This window comes from Saccostrea echinata, unplaced genomic scaffold (genome assembly GCF_033153115.1).
Source record: "Saccostrea echinata isolate AGI-Se365-2 ecotype Australia unplaced genomic scaffold, CSIRO_AGI_Sech_v1 ptg000061l, whole genome shotgun sequence".
Classification (NCBI taxonomy): Eukaryota; Metazoa; Mollusca; class Bivalvia; order Ostreida; family Ostreidae; genus Saccostrea; species Saccostrea echinata.
Window position 1 is genome coordinate 692824 of NW_026889810.1, and position 24621 is coordinate 717444.

Sequence of the window (24621 nt, forward strand, 5' to 3'; positions counted from 1 at the left end):
GAGAAAATTAAACTTATTGAAGCTTTCTCTTGTTATTCAGGTATAATAACTATGTAAAACGCTAATTACCTTCACTTAATGACCAACTGTCTCGTCTTTGAGATGCATTACAATAGAGACATTGATTTGACACATTCTTCTGTCCATCAGCAATACACAGGTTCTCAATGTTACAATAGTCTTTTCAATAAAAAAAGGACCTTATAATTTACATGACACTCAAAGTAAATTTATTTGCATTTTACTAAGTCAACATTAAAACGGATACTCACAATCCATAAAATTATAGTCACAATATCATTTTTTTGGTGAATTGTAATAACAACATCTTAAAATTTAAAATCTTACCTGCGTTTTGTGACCAAAAGTACTTGCTGTTTGAGACATTACAGAATTCGCATGGATACGTTATGTTTGCATTGCCATTCAATATACACGTATCAGCAATGAAGCAGTAATCTTGAAAAAAAATAATAATTCGAGTCACTGAATTGTATTTAGTAAATGAAGGGAAAGCTCGACATAAAACTTTGTAAAAGTCAATGAAAATATATAAATTTGTATACAATTGTAATAATTGTAAAGGTACAAGAGCAAAGAGAAAGGAATTCGAAGAAATCTTATAATCTTCAACATGTTAATGACATGGAAATACTCAATATGCTTTAAAATTAGGACATGGAAACAAACATAACCTGTTTTTGAAGCAATGACACGTAGGTGTTTTTTTTTTCATTTTTAACCAATATTTATTCGAAAATACAATATTGAATATATTTTTGTTTTAAAAATATTTGTTTAAATTTATGAGAGTATCATGGAAGCAACACTGACGGAATACTGAAGGAAGGTACCTCGGGTTAAGATCCAGTTGTTTGTGTCCACTGCAGGATCACATATTTTACAACCAAATTTTGTGTTATTTCCGCCCTCTTTGATACAGGTTCCATTGATAAAACAGTAATCTGAGCCAAAACGCATGAAAGAATGATATTTGTGACCATGCAAGAGACAGAATGACTATATAAAGTAATTGTGTTCTAATAGTTAGCTCTAACTTACACACAATTGTAATTCTTACATCAACTGAGCATATGTACAGTTTTTACATTTGGAAAAATACCTGAATTAAATGACCAAACATTACGTCCCTTAGACGTGTTACAGTAGTAGCATTCGTTGGACACATTTCTTTCTCCATCGTTGACACATAATCCATCAATGTTACAATATCCTGACAAAAATAAATCACCATATTATTTATAATCGTAATTGACGTTATATCTAAATCATCATTTTAAAAAGAATAGTATTAGTTAATAGATGTCATTGTATAACTAGAGGAGAGGGTTTTATATGATTCAACTTTATTCTAGAGAGAATAGAAGGGATATAAATCTGAAGTCCTCATACCCGAAACAAATCAAATAATACATGTCAGGGTTGTCCTAAAATTCGAAGACAAGCGTAGTTAGTAAAAAATTGTTGACAAATACTTAGTCATTACACCGAGAAAACCCTGTTTCTATGAACAATACAGTGTTTGATATAAGAAGGCGGCGCAGCATCAAGCCTTTGCAATCCAGATTTTAAAAGAAAATATTTTAAAAAATTCAGAAAAAGATTTTATTACTCGTATTTTCGAAACTAAAAACTCCTTATATGATTTTTACACTATCCTCCAATGTTCACTTCTGTGATTTAATAATAATAAATCAATATAAATCAATATAATTCTTTCCAGTCTAAGCACCTAACTTGCTTTGCTGAAAAGAGGCGGCACCTGGAATATTAACAAATGTGTTGAACTTCAATGTTTCCTGGTCCTTAGTATTACAATGTCTAAGTATGTGAGGAAACGAGATTGTGAGAAAAAGAACAGCCGAAAGAATTGGAAAAGAAATTGTTAACAAAGTAAACTCTGTTACTTCTTCTGGGTAGGCAGAAAAAAATCCCAAAAATATAAAGGATTTTCGAATTATAATTGCAAAGAAATAAATGTAAATAATTTAATTTTATTAATACATTTATGATTTTTTGCATCTCTTTGATAACCTAAAGGAATTAATTCTGGTTTGATATGTTTTATTTTTTTCCCTATACATTCGAACCAGCAGAGTTATCTTTTTTTAGTTTTGAGGTTGCTTTTGGTGTAATTTGACCAACAGCACATCTTGTACACCCAAAAACTTTTTGTGAAGATACTTTAATTTTTGTAAAAAAAAAATGTCCAGTCTAATACAATCTATATCGGAAATTTAGGAAAACCCTCGTAAATTAATAAAAATCAAACCTGTGTCTTGTGTCCACATGTAGTTGCTGACCGAGATGTTACAGATTTCACATGGGTGTGTTGTGTTTGCTCCTCCATCGATGACGCATGCATCACTTATGAGGCAGTAATCTGTGTTAGATATAGTTTTAAATGATTAAAAGTTATTTAGATGTACGATGGAGAAACTAAAGTAGTAAATTAATGGGAGTAAATGGATGTTCTATGTAAAGTTTATGTTTTTTAAGTTTGATGTGTGTATTCTGTACTGAGTGATAGATTGAATTCAGATCAAACTCGAGCTCAAAGCCAAAAAAAAAAACAACAACAACAACAACAAATTATCATTATCTTCTATGTCATCTGATCCAATCTCAGTTTCCAGAAGTCCCTGTTGACTCTGCGCGAAATTTGCATTGTTAAAATGGACCTTTGATAATGATCACTGATTGTTATCTTCACATTTTATAATATCTTACGTGGTCAGTGACCATTAGATCACAAATAATCTTTCGAGATAAATTGTCGGTATCAAGGGGGGCAAAACTTATTCTTTAAACGTTTTTCTGCAATTGTCTCTTGCGAACGGGTTTTGTTGGTGTGTAGATATGCTCCTATTGTGTATGATATCACAAGTAACCACATGAACATGTAGTCGATAAGATTAACATTGATTTAGACGCTCAAAATTGCAACCAATGATTGATATAGTGATGCCTTAAAAGAAACCCAACTATTTCTTTCCCAACCAAAACATAACTGTAAAAAATCGCAAAGTAGCTCTATAAATTTTACACAGACTATACAAAAAAGCTGCTAAGTATATAAAAGCATGGAATGAAAGACATGTATCTGTATACCTCGTGAGAGTGTCCAACCTGTCTTGTTCTCACTTGGATCACAGATTTTACAATTGTGAGATGTAAGATTTTCACCTTCTTTAATACAGGAGCCATCAATCAGGCAATAATCTGAAGAAAAAAAACATCTCAATGAATCAATATATTTACTTTTTAAATTTTCATCTGAATACATTTTCAAGTTAAGGGCAATAAATTTTTATCACAATCATTATCATAAACGCTATAGCCTTTGTCAGAGTTAAACTTACGTGAGTGAATGGACCAATTATTCAGCTCTATAGATGTATTGCAGTAGAGGCAACTATTGGTCGTGTTTCTCTGTCCATCACTTACACACATGTTGTCTATGAAGCAATATCCTGTGAAGTAAATATGTGCATCTATTATCCATGATGTTCGATACACTTTACAAAATATTGACTACAATGTTTAAAAAGATAAAATCAATAATTTCGGCTCCTTGATAAAATATAATGGTATCTTACCAGGATTCCGTGACCACGTGTGAACACTGTTTGAGGTGTTACACGAGTTACAAGGATATGTGTTGTTAGATTCTCCGTCCATTACACACACGTTGTGTATCAAACAGTATCCTTAATTTATAAATGAAAGAAAAAAATGTATGAAAATTATATAAACAATTAAAATTATATAAGGAATAAAAACACAGGTGAAACAACGCTATTTATTTATTTGGAATATCAAAATGTTTTTTTTATATTATCAGAACAAATTTTCAAAGTGTTAATTACAGGTTCGATAATGAAATAGATTAGAAAAGGTGGCTGGTAATGATCCTTAGCTTTTGACTGATAATTTCTACACAAACTCATTAGACTATGTTGATAGGATTAATACCACATTTGGCAACTGAATAATGGGCATACTGCATAATATCTTTGTGACTTTTCAATCGTAAGTGTATTATATTTTAATTGCATAAAAATTATGGATTACTTTTTGGCAAGTGGTAAAAAAAACTCGTGATTTTTAGAATGTAGACATGTTCTCCGGTCAGTGGTTCTTACTTATTTAGATTTCAATGTATCGTATAACATTGCACCAGTAGCAATTAATGATACAGTATATATAGTTTCTGATTTTGTCCACATCATTTAAGGAATAGAAGTAAATGCAAAGGATAATAAGAAGGATAAATTGAAAAAAAAGAAACAAACAAAAACAAAGATATGCTCTTTCTTAGCTCACCTAAGCCGAAAGCTCAAATAAGCTTTTTTGATCTTATCTGTCCGGATTTAGTCCGTCTCTTTGTCAGTCTGTTTATAAAATTTCCACATTTTCGACTTATTCTCAAGAACAACTTCTTCAAGTTTAACCAAAGTTGGCACAAACCTTGTTTAAGATCAATAAAAACAGGAAAGGATCACTAAAACATTTTCCTTTGAAGTCCACTCGACCAAAAGAGATGAAACTTATGAAAAGCCTTTCTGAGGTAGTATAGATTTTCCTAAAATACAGATAATTGTCCCCCAGGGAAGGATAGGGCCACAATATGAGATTAAAATTTATAATGGGAATATACAGTAAAAATCCCCTTCTCAGAACCAGTGGACCAGAGAAAATTAAACTTAGTGAAGCTTTCTGTTGAAATTCAGGTATAATAACTATGTAAACATTTATTACCTTCGCTAAATGACCATCTATCTCGTCTTTGAGATGTATTACAATAGAGGCATTGATTTGACACATTCTTCTGTCCATCAGCAATGCACAGGTTCTCAATGTTACAATAGTCTTTTCAATAAAAGAAATAAAAGGCCAAATAAGGTTTCAGAATTTTTTTTTATAGCATATAACCTCTAAATACTGAATGATTTACGAACAATTCAGCGTACACTTCAGTGTCAAATTTAATAGAATATACAAAAAATTCTCTTTATTAAAGATAATATCAATTCACACATTTATGCCATTTCAGAATTTATATGCTAAAAATAAATAAACCGTAGTGACCTTATAATTTACATAATGATACTCAAAGTACATTTATTTGATATTTGTATTTTATTAAGTCAACATTAAAACGGATTCTTACAATCCATAAATTTATGGTCATAATTAATATCATTTTTATTCTGTTTTGTTATAACAACATCGTAAAAGTTAAAATCTTACTTGTGTTTTGTGACCAAGAGTACTTGCTGTTTGAGACATTACAGAATTCGCAAGGATATGTTATGTTTGCATCGCCATTCAATATACACATATCAGCAATGAAGCAATAATCTTTAAAAAAATTATGTAATTATTGTTTAGGTACAAAAGCAAAGAGGAAGGAATTCAAAAAAATCTTCAACATGTTAATGACATGGAAACCTCAATATGCTTTAAAGGTTACGACATGGAAACAAACATAACCTATTTCTGAAGCAATGACACATATTCTTTGTTTATTTTTAACCAATATTTATTCGAAAATACAATATTGAATATATATATTTTTTAAAATATCTAAATTTATGAGGGTATCAGGGAAGGAACCCTGAGGAATACTGAAAGTAGTTACCTCGGGTTAAGATCCAGTTGTTTGTGTCCATTGCAGGGTCACATATTTTACAACCAAATTTTGTGTGATTCCCGCCCTCTTTGATACAGGTTCCATCGATAAAACAGTAATCTGAGCCAAAACGCATGAAAGAATGATATTTGAGACCATGCATGAGACAGAATGATTTTAAGAAATAGTTATGCTGTAATAATTTAACTCTGACTTACAATCAGTTGTAATTCTTACATTAACTAAACACATGTACAGTGTTCACATTAAGAGAATACCTGGATTGAATGACCAAACATTCCGTCCCTTAGACGTGTTACAGTAGTAGCATTCGTTGGACACATTTCTTTCTCCATCACGGACACACAACCCATTAATGTTACAATATCCTAACAAAAAATAGATAACCAAGGTCAACTATAAAATAATGTCTGTTTGCCCTCTCCCGACGCAGGATTGGGTCTGTGGTTAGGTGAGAATTTTTTTTTTTCCATAAAATTTCAAAATCAATGCAGAATTTTCAAAATTTATTCTCCGAAATGCATAAAAAAAAATGCTTCCTGGTGGTTAAAAAATTTTTGTGTCGGGCCATTTTAAACCAGTCAGCTGGAAGAGGGCAACCAAAGAGCATCTGAGCCGAAGGCTCAAGTGAGCTTTTCTGATCACTTTTTGTCCGGAGTCCGTCTGTCTGTCTGTAAACTGTTAACATTTTCGACTTCTTCTCAAGAACCACTGGGCATATTTCAACCAAACTTGCCACAAAGTATCCTTGGGTAAAGGGGATTCAAGTTTGTTCAAATGAAGGGCCACGCTCTCTTTCAAGGGGAGATAATAAAGAATTAGTAAAAAATTAATAGCATCTTTTAAAAATCTTCTTCTCAAGAACCACAGGGTCAGGAAAGATGAAACTCGTGTGGAAGCATCCTCAGGTAGTGTAGATTCAAGTTTGTTCAAATCATGACCCCCGGGGGTAGGGCGAGGCCACAAAGGAGGATCAAAGTTTTACGTAGAAATATAAAGGAAAAATCTTCTTCTCAAAAACAGCAAAGCCATGATGAGTCATATTTATATGGAAGCATCCTCAGCTAGTGTAGATTCAAGTTTGTTTCAAATCATGACCCACGGGGGTAGGGCGAGGCCACAAAGGAGGATCAAAGTTTTACATAGAAATATATAGGAAAAATCTTTAAAAATCTTCTACTCAAATACAACAAAGCCATGATGAGTCATTTTTATGTGAAAGCATCCTCAGGTAGTGTAGATTCTATTTTGTTCAAATCATAAACCCAGGGGGTAGGATTGGGCCACAATGGAGGATCAAAGTCTTGAATAGAAATATATAGGAAAATTTCTTCTGAAGAAGAACTGCAAAGCCATGATTAGTCAATTTGATATGGAAGCATCCTCAGGTAGTGTAGATTCAAGTTTGTTAAAATGATGACCCCCGGGGTAGGGTCGGGACACAATGGGGGAACGAAAATTTTACATAGGAACATATAGGAAAATATCTTCTTCTCAAGAACTGAAAATCACGTTTAGTCACTTTTATATGGAAGCACCCTCAGGTAGTGTAAATTGAATTTTGTTCAAATTATGACCCCCGGAGGTAGGGTGGGGCCCAGTGGGGGATCGATAGTTTTACATAAGAACATATAGAAAAAATATTTCTTTTCAAGAACAGAAAAGCTATGTTTAGTCATATTGATATGGAAGCATCCTCAGGTAGTGTAGATTCAAGTTTGTTCAAATGATGACTTCTGGGATAGGGAGGAGTCACAATGGGGGATCATATTTCTATATTGAAATGAAAGCATCACCAGGTAGTTTAAAACTCAAGCCCCCCCCCCCCCCCAGTAATCTTTTCAATACTCAACTGATTTGTGCTTTTGCCTAGCCAATGTGCTCAGGTGAGCGATGTGGCCCATGGGCCTCTTGTTTAAAGATAGCCCAATCTGATTTATAATCATATTTGTTTCTATATGTTCTTATGTAAAACTTTTGATCCCCCATTGGGCTAAACCCTACCCCCGGGGGTCATCATTTGAACAAAATTGAACTAACACTATATCTGACATCACATCTAATTCATCATCTTGAAAAGAATAACATTACTCAGTAGAAGTCATTGTATAAGTAGAAAAGAGGTTTAAATTTAGACACCACTTTATTGATGGAATGGAGAGGAGACAAAAATTGCATGACTTCATACGTGAAACAAATCAAATACTACACACCAGGGTTGATCTAATATTCTAAGACAAGCGTAGTTTTGTAGGAACCCAGTGTCATAAATTAATGAAATGTAATAGATTAAACCATTTAGTAAAATTTTTTGACAAATACTGAGTTATTATACTGAGTGAACCCTAATTATATGAACAATACAGTTTCTGGTGTAAAAAGGCGGCGCATCAACCATTAGCAATCTACATTAAAAAATATTTAAAATCTTCGGGGGAAAAAAATACTCAAAATTTCGAAACAAAAACCCTTTATATGATTTTGTACACTATCTATCCTCCAATGTTCACTTAGGTGCTTTAATCATAATAAATCAATATAAATCATTATAATTATTTTAATGCAGCAGTCTTAACACCTAAGTTGCTGAAAAAAGGCGGCGCACTTTAAAAAAAATATTATTAAAATTATTAAAATATTAAAAGTTATTAAGATGTACGATGTAGAGACTAATTATAAAAATTGATGCAAGTAAATGGACCTTCTGTGTAAAGAATATTTGTTTTAAGTTTTAAGGTCAGACGATAAGTTCCTCTAATATCTGTTTTGTATATCTTCGTATTGTATGGAAAATATTCAAAATGTTTAATCACCTTTTGATTTCTAAACTTGTTTGTAATTGTCTTTAAAAATTTAAACACTAAAAAATGTGATATTGGCAAATTAAGTTTTTTCCAAAAGGATTCTATAGGAAACATCATCCTCTGGTATCTTGCACAAATGCCTGGTAAGGTACCTCGTTTTTTACGAGTAAACATGTTAAAGTAGCAATAATTCAATGACAAAATCTTAGAAAAAAAAAATTATATACTGATGAATAGATCGAATTAAAATAACACTATGTCAAATTTATGTCAAATTTGAACTCAATGCAGAAACTAGATGTGTCGTAATGCAACAAATGTCCGCGTAGGCAGCCATAATTTAAAAAATTAAGTTTTAAATTTGTATTCGAACTTGACCTGTATGAGGTAAAATACCTGCATATGCAATTTCAACCTTATACATACATCCCTACATAAGTTAGAGAGCAGAAACTGAAAATTTCTTATTTTTTTCTAAGTTCAAGAGGGATAACTCTGTCAAAAATCATCGAGCCATGTCCAAATTCGACCTTGACCTGTATTATCTGGTAAAGTACCTGCACATGCAATTTCAATCGTACACATTCATCCCTACAAAAGTTAGAGAGCTGAAAATGAAAATTTATTATTTTTTTCTAAGTTCAAGAGGGATAACTCTGTCCAAAAATTCATTGGACCATAACCAAATTTTAAATTGATCTGCGTATTCCTATGACGTATCCATGTGTCAAATTTGAGATGAATGTGTGCAACTGTTGCATAGATAATAAACGGAAAGTGATGATGACGTAATGACACAATGACGAAACAGGGTTACAATATATGTTCATGCCATTTTATGGCATTGTTTAAATAGGCCATTGAAAATGATCAATGTCGTTTTCATATTTCGTCATACCTTATGTGGTTAATCGTCATTAGGTTAAAAGTAATCTTTTATATATGTAAAACTTAGATGAATTGTCATTGTGAGAGAGGACAAATCTAATTCTTCAAACGTTTTTCTGCAATTGGCAATGGAGAATGGGATTTCTTCATGAGTAGATATGCTCCTACTGTGTATGTAATCACATGTAACCATATGTAGTCAATAAGATTAACATTGATTTACACTCTTAAAATTGCAATCAATGACTTCCAGATCATGTAATATATACATGTAGTGATGCCTTAAAAGAAACACAACTATTTCTTTCCTCACCCAAACATGACTGTAAAAAATTGCAATGTAGCTCTATCAACCTTACACAGACTACGCAAAAAGCTGCTAAGTATATTATACAAACATATATATATATATATATATCTTTACCTCCTGAGAGTGTCCAACCTGTCTTGTTCTCACTTGGATCACAAATTTTACAATTGTGAGATGTAAGATTTTCACCTTCTTTAATACAGAAACCGTCAATCAGGCAATAATCTAAAAAAAAATCACTCAAAGAATCAATATATTTACTATTTAAATTTTCATATGAAATACATTTTCAAGTTAAGGGCAATAAATTTTATCACAGTCATTATCATAAACGCTATACCCTTTGTCAGAGTTAAACGTACGTGAGTGAATGGACCAATTATTCAGCTCTATAGATGTATTGCAGTAGAAGCAACTATTGGTCGTGTTTCTCTGTCCATCACTTACACACATGTTGTCTATGAAGCAATATCCTGTGGAGTACATATGTGCATCTATTATCCATGATGTTCGATATAATTTACAAAATATTGAGTAAAATGTTTAAAAGGATAAAATCATCCACGATGAAATCACTTATTTTCCTTATGGTTTCATTTTTGTTGTTTTCGTGGTACGAAGAGACTCATGAATATATGTCCTCTAAGAAATATTAATTTCACATATATATACATGTAACAATTGCTAATTTTTAACCACGAAATTAAGTCCCCACAAACCAATATATTCTCCACAATAATTTTTCCCTTCAGAAAAATGAATAATTTTAAAGTAACCTAGACATATTATATGAAACTTTTATTCCTTTATTGATGTTAATTAGCTGAATTAATTGAATTAAACCAAAAAAACTATTTTGGCACTTAACCAGTGGTTATTGTCCAGTTACTCTTGTTTGCACTTGGGTCACAATGTTTACAGCCATTTGAAGTCTGATTTTCGCCTTGCTTATAGCACTGTCCATCAATTAAACAATGATCTAAATGAAAGAAAAATTATAATATTTAACCATCACAATTTATTTATCCCCGGAAGAAGAATTGTGACTTCAGTAAATTTTATTGATACCTGGACTAAAAGACCATAAACTTTGTTCCAAAGAAGTATTACAGTAGTAGCAGTCGTTGGAAACATTTTTCTGGCCATTCGATATACACTGGTTATTGATTTCGCAGTAAGCTAGGAAACAAAATGAAAACAAGTACTAGAGTTTTTACAAGTTTAACACATAAAGTATGTAGAAAATTAAATATCTGTTAAAAAACAATGTTCATTTAGTCATTTCTATGTCTCGATTATTATTGACTGTTTATAATTTGGAGTAATTTATCTAAAGAAAAAACTCATTGTACCTGGGTTTTTGCTCCAAGAGAGCTGATTTTCCGAGACATTACAATACAGACAGGGGTACGTGGAGTTTGTGCCTCCATCCACAACACAAGAATCTTCTATGAGACAATAACCTGTAAAATTCGTTTGTATATGACACGAAATTGGCTTTAGTATTGTGTGTAAATTTCTGGATGCAACCAATTACTTCATTTTTTTTTAAATTTCAAGCTTTTTTAATAATCTTCTTTCGAACAAAACATATAAATCAAGTGACATTCGAACTTTCCAACAGCCAGTACACGTGAAATGTATAGCTAAGCATAAAGTTATCAAAACCACTATTAGTTCTACAATTTACCATTCTTTAATTGCCATATGTTTTTATTTACACTGGTGTTACACATTTTACAGTCCATACTGACATGTGCGTCTCCGTTCTTGACACACAATCCATCGATGAGACAGTAACCTAAAGCGAATATATAATCCTTACTGATAACATGAAAGAAACTGCAAAGAAGCTACAACACTTCATGCATAATTGGTCATTTGTCGGGAATTTTTTAGACACATTAAAAATTTTTTGAATTTATTCCAAACGTTTATGGTGTTTTTATTGATTAAAACGCTGAGTTTGTTTCACTTGAAATAAATTAGTTACCTTCATTGAATATCCAGTCATTCTGTGATATATTTGACTGACAAACGTCACAGTTGTTGTTTGGATTAATTTGACCATCAAAATAACAGATGTCACCAATAAAACAGAACCCTGGATAGAGAAGAAAAGTTGAAATAAAACTATGCTGAATTTCAAAAGTAATGAATATTGTTATTTGAATGTATTTAGATTCCCCCCATATTAGTGACTGGAGGTTTACCTGGATTAGGAGACCAGGCTGTTATGTTGAGAGATGGGTTACACACACTGCAAGGATTTGTTCCATTTATTGCTCCAGCTTTGAAACACTTCCCATCAATAAAACAGTGTCCTGGTTAAATAAAAAGAAAATTTGGTATTCAAAAATGTTTTTAGCAAAGGAATCAAGACATGAATTCCAATAATCAAAATATAAAGAACAAATACCTGTGTTGAATGACCACTGATATTTATTATTTGCAGTATTGCAGATATCACAGAGATTGTCTTTATTTGTATCTCCAGCAGCCACACAAGTATTGTTAATGTAGCAATAACCATCCTACAAAAATATACATTATCAAATATATATATTTTCTTTTTGAGAGATAGACTTTAGTGGAAATGAAAACTAATTTTCATTAAGACATTGAGAACCTTTTTAGAAGCTTCATCTTGTATTAAAAAGAATGAGCATATTATATATTTATTGTTTAATTTCGGTTTTGAAAGGAGGATTAATGACTTTATGGGGCTAAAAATAATGCCACCCTCCACGCAGAATTCACACAATTGTTATCGTTGACATTTGACTTGTTTTAAACACTGGTGACATCTTTTGATGGTCCAAACTTGGTATAACAGATACCGCAAACCCTTTATCCATAACTATCCCTATGGTAAAGTATAAGCCAGATTGACTTGTTGTAAATTTACCTATTTAACTTTAAATCTAGGTGAGAGTCAATTGGTGTCTGATCCAGGAGCAGAAAAAGATAAAGGTATACTCCTGACGAAAAGGTTTTTAATATAGAAAACTGTCAGTCTTGGTATCATAACTTGAAATTTGGTTCAGTGAATCCTTCTTTATGGTCCAGTATTTACCAGACTGGTCAAAAGAAAACGATTTATTGATTGATTGTATTTGCTTTACGTCAGAGGTCCATTTTTGCTCTGCTCCTGTTTTGTGACTTCTGAACTCGAGTACTGTTCGTTATCTCAACATATTTCATTCAAGAATTTTTCACTCATATAGAGACGTCATCATATACCAGTGAAGGGTTTCAAATTTAATTTTACTCGGCACTCAGGTCCATTGAGCATTGAAGGCTTTTCATCGTGCCAACGCCTGCCGTGACACGAGAACTCGATTTTTAAGGTTTCACCCGAAAGATTCTTGACTTTCACTTCTACTGCCGGGCGCTTCGCGAATGAACAGTCACTACCTATTTTTCTGTCTTAGGTTTGACGCGCACAGCAAACGAAAATCGAACCTGGGCCACTTGATCAAGAAGCGAACGTTCTTCCACTAGGCTACCGTGACCGGTTCCAAAAAAAGGAAAGGGGACATTTTCTTTGAAAAAGGATTTTCACAGAAACCTGTTTTCCATCTTGACTTCTTTGAAATAAATTTCTATTATCTCCCCACCCTGTGGATGATGTGTGAGCATGAATGGGCCAGGAGAGAACAAAATATTCCCTAGACATGCAGGAAAGTTTGATACCCAAAGAAACAATTTGAAGTATTACAATTTCAATCGATCTTTTAAATCCCTCGTCAACGTTCAACCTACGGTTAAATTTCAAGCCATATTGGAATAAGGGGAAAATAGTTTCAAAACCAGAATTTTACACTAACATATTCTAATCTTTTGCATGTATTTGGAAACTTGCATCAAAGTCAGTGACCACCTTTTCGCGTGATCACTGTAATGGTGTGTATCAGATTTTGGAAAGAGAAAAATTGTGAATATTAATAGCACTGTATCTTCAATAGAAAGTATACTCCTTCAAACAAATACCTTAAATATAAATGTTATGTTCCCGGTATCATTCCTGAGTTCCTGACAGAGAGCCTGATAGGTGTAGACATTATAGTTGTCAGTATATCTACTGCCGTCATTTGAGACATTGAAACTAAATTTTGTGATCCAGTGGTCATCTGTGTTGTAATCAAGGGGACAGTACCCCTCAAACAATGTCCTTTCTTGAAGACTGGCTTCATAGTTTTGTTCGGACAAAATTGTACCATCCTCAGCCAGCTGAAATATACAGAACAAAGTTAAGATTAAACATCCTTGTCCCAATAACCTTGCAAAGATTTATATAAAAATATGAAACTTTTTATCATGCGATTATCAATGAATATTAAGATACGTTACCGTTTTTCTCCTCAAGTAACAAGTTGTGTTCATATTTTCCAGAAAGTATTTGCCATATAGAGTAATTTCATCACACGCTTCGGAAGACCTGTCACATAATCCGAAGTCAGAGATGTGTGTTATTGACGGAGGACCAGACAGATCAAAGGAACAATCGCTTCCTGCATACCCACTATTGCAAGTACAGTTACCTACATGGACGAACGGGTACTACCCTTTAAACCATTGTCAAATATATCGGATATTATTATTGTCTTTTATCACACGAAAGAAAAATTGGATTTGTCATTAGGCAAAACCAAATCAAAAGTATTCATAATATTATTAATCATGACTTATTTTTGCGCTTAAGGAATTTAAGTAAAAATAATTTCACCAAAATAAAAAAAAATGGAAATTTTGTTTCAATTATTTAGCTAATCCATGTCATCTATATTATGAAACGAACAGCTTAACACTACTGTATTTAGGAAGGCGACCTTAAAGAGACTAAAATAGCTAAAACTTACCAGAATTGCATATACCATTTCCGCTACAGTTGTTTTCACAAAGACTCTCAATTCTGTATGTTATATCTGGTTCTGTTTCCTGGAAAGTACTATTTAAAACAACAAAAGTTGAACATTGCTCTAGAGCTGCTTCTATGTGAATTTTAGTGATGTTCACGTCTCCAGTCATCTGTTACAAATAAAAACAGAGAAGCATTGACAATAAGAAAAAAAATAAGTATCCTTATAAGCATATCTTCTGAAATCTATAAACTTTTTTGATGGATCATATTAAAGGAACTTTTTTACGGATTGCTGAAAAAATGTTTCAAGTAGATTTTTAAAAAAAAGAGGACATAGGACTCAGTAACTTCCCATTATTTTTTTTAAATTTCAGAATGTTGAAAGTTCATAATAGGAGTTTAAACAAAACAGTTGAATAAGGAGGTAATATGTATATGTTAATCTTTTACTACAAGTGTGACAATGGTCTTTGCAATAACATTATACATGTACATATTTAGGAAAGCTTAATTACAAGATTCATAAAAAAGGCAACTGTATGTTAACATACCATGACATCAGAAATACAATTAAACAATGACGTGTTTGCAAGATCACTGACGTGCTCCTGACACATCAAATACGAATCCGATGCTTGAAATGCTTCATTGCATATGGCCGTTGCATTCTCGTTTGACATCACATCAGTATTAGTCTGTCGTTTTACTCGATTCTGATTCAAGAGACAACGGAATTAAGTAAGTACAAGTTTAGGTAAATGCTTGAAAGTAATGCTCAAAACAGAAACCAGTGGTGTACCATTTGCTGGACTTCGTTACTGCGAGGGACACTGGCTGCTAACGACTGTAAATGGCGTAAATCTCTTTTTCTTCTCAACTGCCCTTCAGGATTTAAGATACAGAAGTATCTTTTTCCCACCGCAAACTTGCAGTTCTTGTAATTACCGTAACTACAGACAATGTCTCCGTCCTGGGGATTGTTGGCTTTCTTTTTACAGGTACAAATACGATCGAAAACTGTGGTTATGGAATTCAGACTACCATAGACATTGTTGTCAAAGAGGTCTTTTTCACCATTTTTAACCCTTAAAAAGATTTCTTTTAAAATTGAAATGGCTGAATTGAGGAATCGTTATCGTATTCTAAAACATTGTTTCTTTTTCTATTGATACAATACAAATATGTTAATTATTATCATCGATGTTTATTATAATTTTCGATGTTAATTATCTATTTCGATGTTAAATTTAAAAATATCGAGGTCAATTACTCATATCGACCTGAAATAATATCAATAAGAATGCATACTGATTTTAATTTAAATCATCAATGCTAATATGTATTTTAGAAGTTTGTGTTCACATTAAGTTGTTAGTTTAAAAATATTTTGCTTAATAATAAAAAAAAATGTCCGGTCGGTTTTGTATCTGCAGCAGACTTTATCAATGAAATATACATTACCTCCAGGAATCAGAAAATCCGTTTGGATGATTATAATAGTGGTAGAGATCAGGGTTGTCCACTGTCTTATCAGGATTATTCCAAGTGAAGTCATTTCTGTAATTATCATCAAGGATTCCACACAGTCCGCTAGAATTCCCTACATCAGAAGGTGAGGGGAAAATGTCAATGTTTAACTGCCAGTCATTCCAATTCGGCCAGGATACAAATTTAATTTCCACTAACGTTCCTGTTGGTAAAATGACCTGACAATATATGAAAGTTTGTTAATGGGAATACTTTATTAAAATTCATCTGTAATAGATTTCACCTATAGCAAAAGAAAAAAATAACAACTTAAAAAATAGTAAATATTAAACTGTATCCCAATACTTGAATATTTGCTGATATTAAGTGCAAATGTTCATGATTGGTCTAATTTTAACGGATGGAGAAACATTGGGTTAGAATATTGGTGCAGTTTTCCCAGTTCTAAAAAAAGGTTTTAAAAAATCACAATTTTTTTATTCCAATTGTGCGTATATAGACGATAATTGCAGTTTTTAGTAAACAAATAAACCATGTTGCTTACAGACAAAAACCTAGAAATGCAGACCTTCAATCTACGTATTGTATGTTTTTTATTCCTCGATCAACTGCATGCTCTGATCAAGAAGACGTAATTCGAGATTCGAAAATTTTCGAATGCAAAATAACCTTAATAGGTCAAAAGTTAATCATTTTACTTATTAACATAGAGTTTTTCCTGATTTTCATGATATTTTAATTTAGTTTGCTTTTAGCAAGTGTCCTTAATATTTCCACCAGAATATCTACGGACGTACATCATAGAGATATACATAATCGACTGTTTTAGAGTTCTTTGTTATTCTACTTATTTCCCATTTTCTACACAAAATTTATTTCCCTTATACCTGTCTCTTATTCGAAGGCGCCTTGTAAGGTAAATCCATATTTCTGTGTTTTCCTGATGCAATGACCAATCATATTGATTGTCACAATTTGTCGTTTAGTGCACTTTTATCCTCATGACGTATTCTATATTTATTGAATTTTAAAGAATAGTGTGGTACCTAATACATGTAGTTTTGATAATAAAGTTATACTTTTTCAGAGGTTGTTAATGTTTCACCTTGTAGAATTTGTCAGATGCTTTGATGACTTTTAAAACTTTATCCTCACAAGAAGGGAAGTTGATGACCGTTTGCGTATTGCATATATCTACGATGAAAACGTCTTTTCCTGATCTTACAGCAACAGCACACGTGCATCTTGGGTAGGAATAGGCAGGATGGCACATATGGTGTTTTTCTTGTACCTGAAATAAAATATCATTAAGAATATATGTATTTTACTTCACACTTAATAACATAGGTACAGAGATTCTCAATTTTGAATTTATGGTCAAACCTCTTGTTGGAAGATTTGGTTTCGGTACAATATAAAAGTCCCATCCAACTGACATTCATAATATCTACAAAGATTCACATTTTTTGCATATTAACAAAGAAAGTTAAATATAAATTCATAAAATTCAGTCTCGGTTTCCTAAACTGTAAATACATTTAAACAAAAAGAAACATGTACATTATCTTATGATCTACATTCTGGAATAAACGGAGTTTGTTATAAAGAAAATTACCAAATTAATTTTTATCAAGGGTTGAATCATTTTCTGCACATCTAAAATTCGTTGTATCGACCGAAAAACCTCCGAAAAGATGACTTCAAACGAGACTGTTGATATCCTTGTTTTATCAACTTGTTTGTCAATAGCTTGCCTCGTTTTAGAAATTGTTCATGCATGTTCTTGCGTATCGAATCAACTGAGAGACATAAACCCCATATTGCAGGTGATAAGGGTATATTGCTACATAAGTAAGGGAAATTGACAATTGAAAAGTTGAAGTCATCACGTTTGTCATAAAGCTTTGTTGTTAGGTTACCATTAACGTCTTGTTCCCAGTAGCCCAGTTATATTTGAGAAGCGTTCTATCTATTTTTTTTTTTTCATCTTTTCTTTACTATATTCTTTGACCCTTACTCGTAATTGTGGATCCACATTTCATTATCGACTAAATAAAACCTTGGATCTAGGCTACAGGAAAACGCGTGCATTTAATTTTTTTTTTTCTTGTAATAATTTTACCTTTACTTCAACCAGCACAGACCAGAGCAATGACTTAATAAAATGAATTGCCATTCATTAAAAAAAATGAAATATTCTTTTCTGGCCTAGTAGTTCTTCATAGAATTTTGACGACCTCTTCCCATATTTTTTTAATTATCCCACATAAAAAAAAGATATGATGTAAATTTTAAACAAACTCAAATTCATTTTAATTGACTTTATCTATAGTTGGCTTGCGCTAAAATTTGCTGATATTGGCTCAGTATGTAGAAAAAAGTATACAGTGAAAGGAAACAGATCACGATCACACTAAGATCGGAAAAATTTACTGGCAATTTCAAATGATAACATGCTTTTAATACCTCAAACAAGACAAGAACAGAAGAGAGATCAACATACAATACACTTATAAGAAGAAATAAACATTTTGCCTTTAGCATATAAAACTGTGCAAACTGTAACATGGCATGCAAGACTGCTCATAAAATTCCCAGTTCGATATCCTTACTTTCCATCAAATGTCTTCATATGTGGATCTGTGTGAGATTCACAATTTTTCCCCTTCCACGCTGAACTGCTGTCTTCTATATAAACCTTCAAAAATAAATATAGAAATGTTTTAGTATTAAATCTTGTTCTTAATAGATTTTGAACAGTGGTTTACCTGGTTTCTCAATAATGTAAAATAAAGTGATGAAAAAAAAAAAACCGTACCGTTCGCCTATAATGTTACCACACAATAAGGAAATTATACATCTGAAACTTACACGAGATTATTTGCGACAAATAAAAATATACATATCTTCCTGTTGGAAAATAGAGACAATTGTGCATTATTAAGAAATATAGTAACCTGTATATCTGGAAGCGTGATATATTCCCAGATTTTGCTACCTGGACCATTTGTTAATCCAGTATCAAAACGCAGAGTGATGTGTTTGTCGATTAGTCTGAAGTCACCATCGTGTTTATTTTGAACTTTTATTTTGTGTACAACTTTCCAATCATTTGTGTTGTATTTATCCCTTTCGTGGTATTTGAAAGCCTTGATTTCAGTATCACAAGATCTTCTATTTGGATCGTCACAGACGCTCGAGGAGCTGTTATGTACAGCCATTTGTATATACAGTGGAGTCTGATCGTTTATTGTGTTCCCCGGAAGGTTTAGAATTCCATTTTGATTTATAAATGGTATTGTAAGCTGTAGTTCCACTTCTGCACTTTGACCCCTATTGATGCGAAGTATTGGGGTCAAAACCTACATGTAATAATTGAAACTTATCTTAAGTTATGTTCCATATGCAAATCAAAATTAATCCATGCAAATTATTATATTTATTTTATTCAACATATGAATTTATTTACCCAAGTGTTTTTCATCCTCGTCGAAATCAGACATCGAAATGGAGGATAATGAATCCAGATATTAGAATTAAAAAATCTTACATCCTAAATTATGGTTGACTCAATTTTTTTTTTTTTACAAATAACTTACAAAGATAATCGTATTCTTATGTGTACTTAAATCAGTTATATAAACAGAATATCATTTTCAAAAAATTTCCTTGCATTTCTCTACACACCTTTATTCCTGCAAAGAATAGAGAACTTGGATTGGTTTCGCAAGGACTGTCACCTATCTTAAATTTTGCCCCAACCACACAGTGGATCTGTTAATATTAAATAAATATATTCCAAATATACTTATATATAACTTAATATTTGCATATTAATAGTCAAACATGTCAATCATTTCTTAAGTGTCTATTTTACATCTCTATTGCAAGTATTGATGAATTTTATAAATACATGTACTACAATTAGGCCCGAGTTTTTTTATTTTCTGTTTAACGGGAAGCGCCGACCCAATTTTTTCAAAATACCGAAAAAAAAATAAAAGAGGTCAATCTCACTTTTATTTTTAAAATACCCGCCGACTGTGTCATTTATTGATGGTTTGAAATAAAATCGGGTTTGTTGTACACCATATTTTAATAAATCATGTAAACGTTTGACATAGCTTGTGTTAATAAATTCTTGTACTAGCGTCTTGCTGATTATGATATCATAACCAGTTTAAAGAACTAGTTTAACGCACTTTTCGCGGGTTCTATCAACAGATCAACAAGCAAAAATGCCATTTCGAGACATTTATAGATAAAAATGACGAGATAGTAATATTAAATCCATTGACGATAAAGAGAAAAAAGATCCTGAAATCGGAATGAAGGCATCAACAACCTAAATACACTAGATGCACACTGAACCATGTGAACTGTTGAACTTGTGTCTAAAGAGTTGGGGGTAAGTTTTTTGACGTCTTAATAAACTTTCTGTTACAATTGTTCGATGGTTAACATTTTTTGATACTTTTTTTGTTTCTTTTAAAGATGTTTACATTGTATATTTAATTTGATCACATAACAAATTGAGGTAAAATTCGCGGTAAAATTTAATTTTACAATGAATTATGTTTAACTCTATCAGGGACATAAAATTACGATTAAAATATTTTAGATACAAGTCCATGTCTGCTAGGTTGAACTAAATGAGATCAGGATTCCAACAAAATTACGATTGGAAAAGAATATTTAAAACTAACACTGACAAGTGACAGCTAATTGGAGTTGCACACATTACCCTGTGGAAAGGTAGAGATAGAAAGAATTAAGTCAACTAAATGTCCAATTTAATATTTTAAATGCAAATTGAACAAAGAACAAAATTATTATATTTATAATATAAGAAATGTGTTATTATCAAAAACTCTTAAAAAATGTTTTTTATCTTCATTAAGAAAAGAAAATAATCTCATATAAATACTGTTTTTTTATCTTCTACTTTCTAACTACTACTTGTATTTGGTTATATTAATAAAGTATCTTAAAGGAACAATGCATTTTTTGTGCAGTTTGATTTCTTGGTGGAGACCCAACCATTTGTGAAGAGTTCAGAAGACTTCCAAGATGACTGCTGTTGTTCGTCAAATAATTTCAGCTGACAAATTTCCATTCTGAACCTCAAGAATGTGTTAGTCCTATACTAGGAATGCATTGTCAAGTTAGCTATCAACCCCATATTTTTCTCCAAACTTCTGTTTAATCAAAATATATGTAGCTTAAAACATTTCTTATCATTACTTTTATAAATTTTATACAGTAGGAGATGACCAAAAGAAGACATCTATAAATTTTTAAGCAGTGTGGATTTTTCTGTTATCCGTGTATCCAACATTATTGTTGCTATATAATAATTTAAACTGTAAATTTTATTGTTTTGCTTTCATACTAGAATTTACAAGTGTAATTAACCACAGTAGGATGACACATGCATATAGTTAGGAGGTGTATCTTTTTATCCATATTTGAAATCCAAATAAATGATCAACAAAATTTTATTGTGTTTCGTTCATTTTTCAACATTCTATAAAAAAAAATTCATACCATTTTTGGGTTTTATTTTTTTTTATGGTCTCGACTCGACAAATTTTGAACTTTTTATTTTTATTTTATTTCGTCCCCTCGACCCGACTTTTTCTTAAAAATTCCCGTTAAACAGAAAATAAAAAAACTCTGGCCTTAGTAACTCAAAAAGTACATGCAAGTGAGCAAAGCAAACAAGACTACGATATACATGTATAAAGGTAAGGGTGGTGATGTTGATCAGTTGAATTAAAATGCAACGGAAATCGATCCCTACCTGAAACCAAGATTACTAAAACATGTTCAATCCATCACTCACCATCGAGTTAGCCTTCTTGCCTTTAGCCAGCATCTGCGTCCCTGATAACAAAGCTGCATCGGATGCAGATATTGTTTGATTGCGGAAAACTTCTGTATTGTCAACATACCACGTGATTTCGTAATAAAGATTCTGGTCAGCCAATCTTTGAAACTGACAGACAAAATGAACATCGGGTTCATGTATCGTCTTTATTCCTACTATTACTGTTGTCCAGGAAACGCTGTGGTAAGCTACTGTTATACTTGATGGAACTTCAGTAACACCTATAAAAATAAATGAATAAGAAATTCATTCTGGTCCTTAAGTCATTCTGCGATTATTCTGAGCAAAGGTGTATTTATGAGATACTAGATGACTTTAAGGTCACTGGCAAGGCACGGTTATCTTAATTTGTCATATGGACAATAAAGTCTCAAAATGAAAAGGATGAATAATCAATAACGTATTAAGGATATATTCATAAAAATGAAGACGGGAATAGTTTTGAAAAGATTTCTTAAAATATTTTACAAAGGGAGAGTAAATTATCTAAAATAGTTAATTTTTGGGGTATCTCTTAAATGTCTCAACATTTCCTGCAAATTTCGAAGCATTTATTCCAAAATAGGGTTGAAAATCATGAAGCTTTTCCGAAGAGAGCGTACAGTGCATAATTATAGGGAAGCATTATGTTTCAATTTTGAAATTAGAGAGCAATTTGAACATCGACATTTGGTCTTCTTATCAATAAAAAATACTTACATGAAGAGCCTGGTTCTGAAAACAAAAAAGGAGATATTCTCAGTAGGTATTTTAATAGATTCATCCTGAATTTTTACGACTTAAAAGAATACACAGATGAGATTACCCTTTATGCTTGGTTAAAGAAAGTGTGAAATTGCTAGAATAAACTTAATGTAATTTTTCATTCTGGTAGGTTCAAATATGTAGCGTCAACGAGTATTTTTCTCAAATATATCATTGTATATTATTCAATTTAAAAAAAGTTGATATCGAATATTCAAAGAGAAAATGGTTAATACTCTATTTAACTAATTTAAGCTTAACCTTTCTTATTAAATTTGGAAATAGAGTAAAGTTATTCCGGACAAATAATTCTGCAGGGACAGATCGATTTCTAGGCTGGCAGCAGCGCTCACTTTATTATTGAAAGAGCTCGAGATACATAAAAAGTAAAACTGAAATAAATAAGTTAGCTCACCAAAACAATATGCAGAGCTGCACAGATCCAATGGTGTCAATTCATAAACGAAAAAATTCCCACAATTCTTTACACTAATGGTGTGTTCCTTTGAACAGGTACTACTAAAACCAACCTGGCAGACTTTGGCAGTCTTCGTTTCTCCTGAGTCTGGTGGCGAATCTATCAAAACATTATCACAATATCTGACAAGCTCCTTTAAAATACAATTAAAACAAGTGGAAAGCTGTCGATGTGACAGCAAACCAGGTTTTCTTTGTATGAACAGAACTGGTAATTCTCATATCAGAAGACAGATTTTCTATTTGCAAGAGTTATTTTCCTTTGTCGTGAAAAACCCATTTTTCTCATCCTGTCCTTTGTAACTTACGTGCAAAAAAATTGAAATATTTAAACGTTACAATTTTATTCCAAACATTTATAGGCAAAGTATGGGTTACCAAAGAAACATACTGAACATACACATAAAGATTACTTCACCGTAAAGTTGGTAATGTTATAGAGGGAAAACAGCACCTTATGTCAGTTGACCCTAAAATGTCTCTAGAAAAGAAATAACGTTTGTATATGTGAACTTTGTCTATTCTTATAAAAACTGTCTATTCCAAAAACTGTAGGAGGTGACATTCCAGCAAAATCAATATATCCTATTAGGAAATTTTGCAAAGAAACGACTTAGTTCAACAAATGGCATTTCCCCCATAAATGATCAGAAATCAACATCCTAGAAGTACATGTATGCACACCTCTGATATATGTAAAACTGATATCTGCAAAATATAATCTTCTTATATTGAAAACTGTAGCTGGGGCTATCGGGAATATTTTGCACTAATTTGCAAAAAAGACTAAGTTTAACAGCAGATATTTTTCTCATAATTTATCAAAAATGAACATCTTTGATATATGTACAATTGATCTGAAAAATTAGACAAAATATCCTATCTTGAAAACTGAAGGAGGAGTTATCCGGACAAATTAGGTACCCTGTATGGTATATTTTGCCACAAAAAAGAGACTAAATTCAACAGCTGGCTTTTTCTCCTACATAAACAAAAATCAAAATTCAATTAAAGTGGACATCTCTAAAATACATGTATGTCCAATTAAACTGCAAAATAAGAACTTCCTATCTTGAAAACTGTAAGAGGACTCATCTTGAGAAATGGGGTACCCTATATGCAATATTTTGAAAAAAAAAGTTCCACAGCTGGTATTTTTCTCAAAAAATAATTAAAAATCAAATTTTATGCAATATGCAAATTTTTAAAACATGAACAACTGATCTGCAAAACAAGAACTCCCTATCTTGAAAACTATATGACGAGTTATCCGGAAATATAGGGTAACCTATATGAAATATTCTCCCAAAAAAAGACAAATGATGTATCCTTTCGGCAGCCACCTACCCACCCGCCATTTTCATCATTTGAATAAAGAACAAGAGGCCCATGGGCCACATCGCTCACCTGAGCACATTGGCTAGGCAAAAGCACAAATGAGTTCAGTATTGAAAAGATTACCAACCGGGGGGGGGGGGG

General features: G+C 32.1%; 1 protein-coding gene across 1 annotated transcript in view; it reads right to left on the reverse strand.

Moving 5' to 3' along the window:
• Positions 1-24621, reverse strand: part of LOC133175150 (uncharacterized) — a 48072-nt gene that overhangs the window by 17684 nt on the left and 5767 nt on the right. Inside the window, 25 exon segments of the mRNA XM_061310271.1 lie at positions 70-180; positions 1124-1234; positions 2294-2404; positions 3133-3243; positions 3384-3494; positions 3621-3731; positions 9794-9904; positions 11032-11142; positions 11370-11480; positions 11673-11783; positions 11893-12003; positions 12099-12213; positions 13673-13912; positions 14033-14223; positions 14542-14710; positions 15095-15304; positions 15373-15628; positions 16005-16249; positions 17137-17322; positions 17415-17478; positions 18644-18729; positions 18989-19393; positions 19719-19805; positions 21877-22142; positions 22621-22635. Of these exon segments, the coding sequence (XP_061166255.1) occupies positions 70-180; positions 1124-1234; positions 2294-2404; positions 3133-3243; positions 3384-3494; positions 3621-3731; positions 9794-9904; positions 11032-11142; positions 11370-11480; positions 11673-11783; positions 11893-12003; positions 12099-12213; positions 13673-13912; positions 14033-14223; positions 14542-14710; positions 15095-15304; positions 15373-15628; positions 16005-16249; positions 17137-17322; positions 17415-17478; positions 18644-18729; positions 18989-19393; positions 19719-19805; positions 21877-22142; positions 22621-22635 (3756 nt within the window).